Source organism: Cucurbita maxima, unplaced genomic scaffold, assembly GCF_002738345.1.
Source record: "Cucurbita maxima cultivar Rimu unplaced genomic scaffold, Cmax_1.0 Cma_Scf00028, whole genome shotgun sequence".
Classification (NCBI taxonomy): domain Eukaryota; kingdom Viridiplantae; phylum Streptophyta; class Magnoliopsida; order Cucurbitales; family Cucurbitaceae; genus Cucurbita; species Cucurbita maxima.
Window position 1 is genome coordinate 222,988 of NW_019272044.1, and position 4,707 is coordinate 227,694.

The 4,707-nt window shown below is 35.5% G+C and overlaps 1 protein-coding gene across 1 annotated transcript; it reads left to right on the forward strand.

The window, feature by feature from the left end:
* Positions 1–410: 410 nt before the first annotated feature.
* Positions 411–4,153, forward strand: LOC111465054 (GDSL esterase/lipase At5g55050). Its single transcript, XM_023109317.1, has 5 exons — positions 411–688; positions 1,957–2,102; positions 2,281–2,514; positions 3,368–3,620; positions 3,831–4,153. Exons 1-5 carry the CDS (start codon positions 448–450, stop codon positions 4,043–4,045), a joined length of 1,089 nt encoding a protein of 362 aa, XP_022965085.1. The 5' UTR covers positions 411–447; the 3' UTR covers positions 4,046–4,153.
* Positions 4,154–4,707: the final 554 nt, after the last annotated feature.

The window sequence follows — 4,707 nt, forward strand, 5'->3', positions numbered from 1 at the left end:
TCTCAAAAAAGTTTAGAGAAAGCGATATTAAATCATACTCACAAATATAGTACTTTGTAATATCCAAAACATTCACAAACTCAATACGAATACGAGCATCCAAGCGTGTAACTCGACACTAGACCAAGCACGATTCTTTTTACCTTTCACAAAAGTTCAACTCTTTGTAGGGAAATCCATTATAAAATTTCATTTTCCATTCAAACGATGAATGATTGTAATCGAAATAATTGTTTTGTTTGAATCAAATGATGAAAAATTGAGAAGAAAATGGGATAAACGCGTTGCGACAAATAAGTGATAAAAAAAAAAAAGAGATATGAATGCCCCAAATGGGTCCCCATGATAGTTGATTAAAATACTCGGTTTTCACACCACATTCCCCTCTCTCTTCGCCTCTATAAGTTCTCTTACATTCCATTAAGGAAACCAAAAGGAACAAAAACAATGGGTTCCCAACTCTTGTTCTGCTTCATATTCTCATTGCTCTCAATTTTCTCCACCATTTCGGAATCTGCCTTAGTTCCTGCAATCTATGTCTTCGGAGACTCATTAGTCGACGTTGGAAATAATAACCACTTGAAGCTTTCGATAGCCAAGGCCAACTTTCCCCACAACGGAATTGATTTTCCGACCAAAAAGCCGACCGGGAGATTCTCTAATGGCAAGAATGCTGCGGATTATATTGGTATGTCCGACATAGACCCTAATTTATGTTTTTTCTTTTTCTTTTTCTTTTTTCTTTTTGTAAAGATAAACATACCCAAGAGAGAGAACTAGAAGAGGCTTGATATATTCTCTTCCTGTCATTTTCGAGATATTTAAAACTGAAAAAAGATGAAAGAGAAGATGGAATAGCCTCATATATAAATCTTAAAACTAAGGGTATGAATATGATATATAATAATCTTCTAACTCTACAAAATAAATTAATGTTTTATCGATTAATTAACGTTTTAAAAACCTTGAGGGAAGTCTGAAATGGAAAACCCAGAGAGGACAATGTTGGTTAGGGATGAGCTTGGACGGTTACAAATCATATTAGAGCTAGACACTGGGCAATATGCCAACGAGAAGACAAGTCTCAAACGGGGTGGACATGAGGCGGTGTGTCAAAAAGGACGCTAGCTCTAAAGAGGGGTAGATTGGAGAGTTCTATATCGATTGGACAAGGGCACGAGTGCCAGTGAGGATGTTGGGCACTAGAAGGGGGCGGATGGTGAGATCCCATCGATTGGGGAGAAGAACGAAAGATTTTTTATAAGGGTGTGGAAACCTTTCTCTAGCAACATGTTTTAAAAACCTTAAAGGAAAAACTAGAAAGAGAAAACCTAGAGAGGACAATATCAACTAGATGTGAATCTAGGCTGTTACATAGAATTTTGGTTTTAAGCCAGTACGTATAGCGTTGTGGGTTCAAAATTAAAGTACCAATACAACCCTAAAAATCGTTGATGGTACCCAAACATTGGTCGAACAAAAATTAATCGGAAGCAAAACTATTTTTAAGTATTGGTGGTCGATCATACCTATCGAAATCATCAAACAAGCATTAGGAGCGTAGTCAGCTTTTTACAACTCACCAGCTTGTTGAATTAAAGCTTTTAACGTGGCAAATTCTTCTTTGTTTTCTTTAATATTTAATTTTTGTTAATGGATAGTTAAAGTGGACTACAAACAAAATGGTACCCCTAATGTATGCCAAACTGTATTGCTCTAAACTTAAAACCCACAAAACGGGAGCCCACGTGTTCATGTGCATTCACGAAACGAACATGTGATGTTCATATCATATCAAACTGTTTTTTTTTTTCTTTATAAACAATATTTTAATAGTGTTGTATCCCATGACATGTCTAAATAACACATACGTGGCTGAATTAATTATGCTAATTATCCATAAAATATATGTTTAATTTTTTGAATTTTGATATAAAAAAATGAAAATTTGGACAGCTGAGAAGGTGGGGTTGCCGACTTCGCCGCCGTACCTGTCTCTGATATCCAAGTTCAGAAAGGTTATCAACACCAAACCCTTTAAGACAGGCGTAAGCTTCGCTTCCGGTGGTGCGGGAATCTTTAACGAAACAAATAATCTTTTTGTAAGTTCCTAATCTCGTATCTAATACATTTTTAAATTTTCAATCTCGTATAATACATCTTCGAATCTATTTGACATAAGTCGTGTTTCTTTTAAGTTAAACAAAAAAAAGTTTCATTAGTTAATATAATCATAAAATAGAAGATAATTTGTGTTTTGGTTTCTTGGATTTTTTTTAGAAGCAATCGGTGGCGATTGACCAACAAATTGAGTATTATTCGTTGGTGTATCAAAATCTGGTAGTAGAGCTGGGATTGTCTGCAGCGGAAGCACACCTCTCCAAATCTCTGTTTACCGTTGTGATTGGAAGCAATGATATCTTTGGCTATCATGAGTCGTCTGATTTGCGTAAAAAGTACTCCCCACAGCAATACGTGGAGTCCATGGCCTCCACTCTCAAGTCCCAGCTTAAGGTACCATCTTTTTATTGAAATGAGTGGCTGTGATTTCATATCTTTTTCCTTATAAGACAAACAAGTACGTAAGATAAGATCTAATTGGTTGAATATTTTGTTGGATATAACTCGTTAAGAATTAGGTATCTACACGATGATATGATATTGTCAATTTTAAATATCAGTTTCATGATTTTGGTTTAGGTTTTACTAATAAAGATGTATTCTTTATAAACACAAGATCATTCACTAAATTAGCTAATGTTCTGAAACAAAGTAAACTATAGAGCCTCCTCTGAGGCATATGAAGCCCACGAACAGTCTCCTCTTAATCCCTTAATCGAGACTCGACTCCTTCTCTAGAGTTCTCGAACAAAGTACATCATTTGTTCGACATTTGAGTCACTTTTAACTACACCTTTGAGACTCACTTTTTTATTGGACATTTGGAATTCTATTGACATGGCCAAGTTAAGGACATGAATCTGATACATGTTAGAGATAACAGATCTCCACAATTGTATGATATTGTACACTTTGAGCATAGCTCTCATCACTTTGCTTTGGGCTTCCCAAAAAAGACCTCCTACCAATGGAGATGTATTCCTTACTTATGAACTCACGATCATTCTCTAAATTAACCACGATCGAAATATGTCAAAATAAACAAAGGAAACTAAAAGGACAACGTGAGGGGAGGGATCTTTTGAAACAAAGAAACCTTAAGCAATTAGCTTTTCAATTCTCTTATTGTTGTCGTGAAATTAGCATACATTTCGTGAGTATTTATAGTAGAGAAAACACAACTAATTTCTTAAACTTTTTCCTCAAGTTAAACACCACTAACAATCTTCCTCGGAAAAAACGACAGAGATTATATGGGTATGGAGCAAGAAAATACGTGGTGACGGGAATAGGATTAGTGGGGTGCACTCCATCGCAAAGGAAGAGGAGCAAAACAGGCGAATGCGACGTGGAAGTCAATAGCTGGGCAGCACAGTACAATGTGGCTCTAAAATCAATGCTGCAAACACTCAAAATGGAGCTCAACAACAACATTTCCTTCTCCTACTTCGAAGTGTATGCAATCATGTCCGACTTCGTTCGTTCACCATCTTCATACGGTAATAAACTCACTCTTCTCAAAAATCATGATCTCCCCTTACCACTTTGAGCTCATGCTCTAATCGCTTTACTTTTGGTTTTCGAAAAGGCCTCGTACCAATAGAGATGTATTAGCTACTTATAAATCTATAATCATTTCTTAAATTAGTTAATATGGGATTCCCTCCCAACCATCCTCGGATATTTCTAACCTCATTTTATGATATCAGGATTCACAGAGATTAGGAGTGCTTGTTGTGGGCATGGGCATTTGAATGCAGACCTTCCATGCTTACCAATTGCAGCGTTTTGCTCAAATAGAAACAGTCATTTGTTTTGGGACCTCTATCATCCTACACAAGAAGCAAGCCGCATGCTTGCTGATTACATATTCAATGGTCCATTTACATACCCAATCAATGTCAACCAACTCATTGCTCTATGATTCTACACACAAAAAACAAGTGAGCCCTTAATGTAGTACTATATCTCTTTTGATGTAGAGGACAAAATAAATGAGTGTCTCTTCATAATTCTTAATTACCTTGTTTCTTATTGTTTGTTTTATAGAAATCGTGGTTACTAAATTAGAAATACAAGGTTTAATGTCCTAACTACCGACTTAGAACTCGTTAACATATGTATGCTAACAAAAGAAAAATAAGCCAGTCACAAACTCGAGTAGTTCCTAAAAATAACTTTATTTTTGTAAGGAGTACTCCTAAAAATTAAATTAAAAAGCGATACATTACCATAAGCTCTGTACTATTGAGAATTATTGGGAAGAGTACAGTAAAGATGGTGGAGAGATATATTTGGTATATATATATAAACTGATATTCAATACAGATATATTGGGAGATTATATTTAAATATTTTAAAGCTATATTTAGTAAATTGAAATCCTACTTCATAATAATTAGTTGGGATGTTGTATTCTAGGAAGATAAGAGTTGGGACAGGGATAAGACCTATGAATAATCCATTATGTACGATCTATAATAGGGTGATCAAGAGGAGGCAGCAAATGTGTTTGATGAAAACGAAGAAGGGAGTGCTTCTGATATAGAAGCTGCAGAGAAAAATAATGCATATTTCCTATGCCTC

Bases quoted from the DNA above. Each gene is read 5' to 3' on its own strand.
- LOC111465054 (XM_023109317.1), top strand. From the start codon at position 448: ATGGGTTCCCAACTCTTGTTCTGCTTCATATTCTCATTGCTCTCAATT. The intron at 689-1,956 runs GTATGTCCGACA...AAATTTGGACAG, and splicing joins GAATGCTGCGGATTATATTG to CTGAGAAGGTGGGGTTGCCG. The intron at 2,103-2,280 runs GTAAGTTCCTAA...GATTTTTTTTAG, and splicing joins ACGAAACAAATAATCTTTTT to AAGCAATCGGTGGCGATTGA.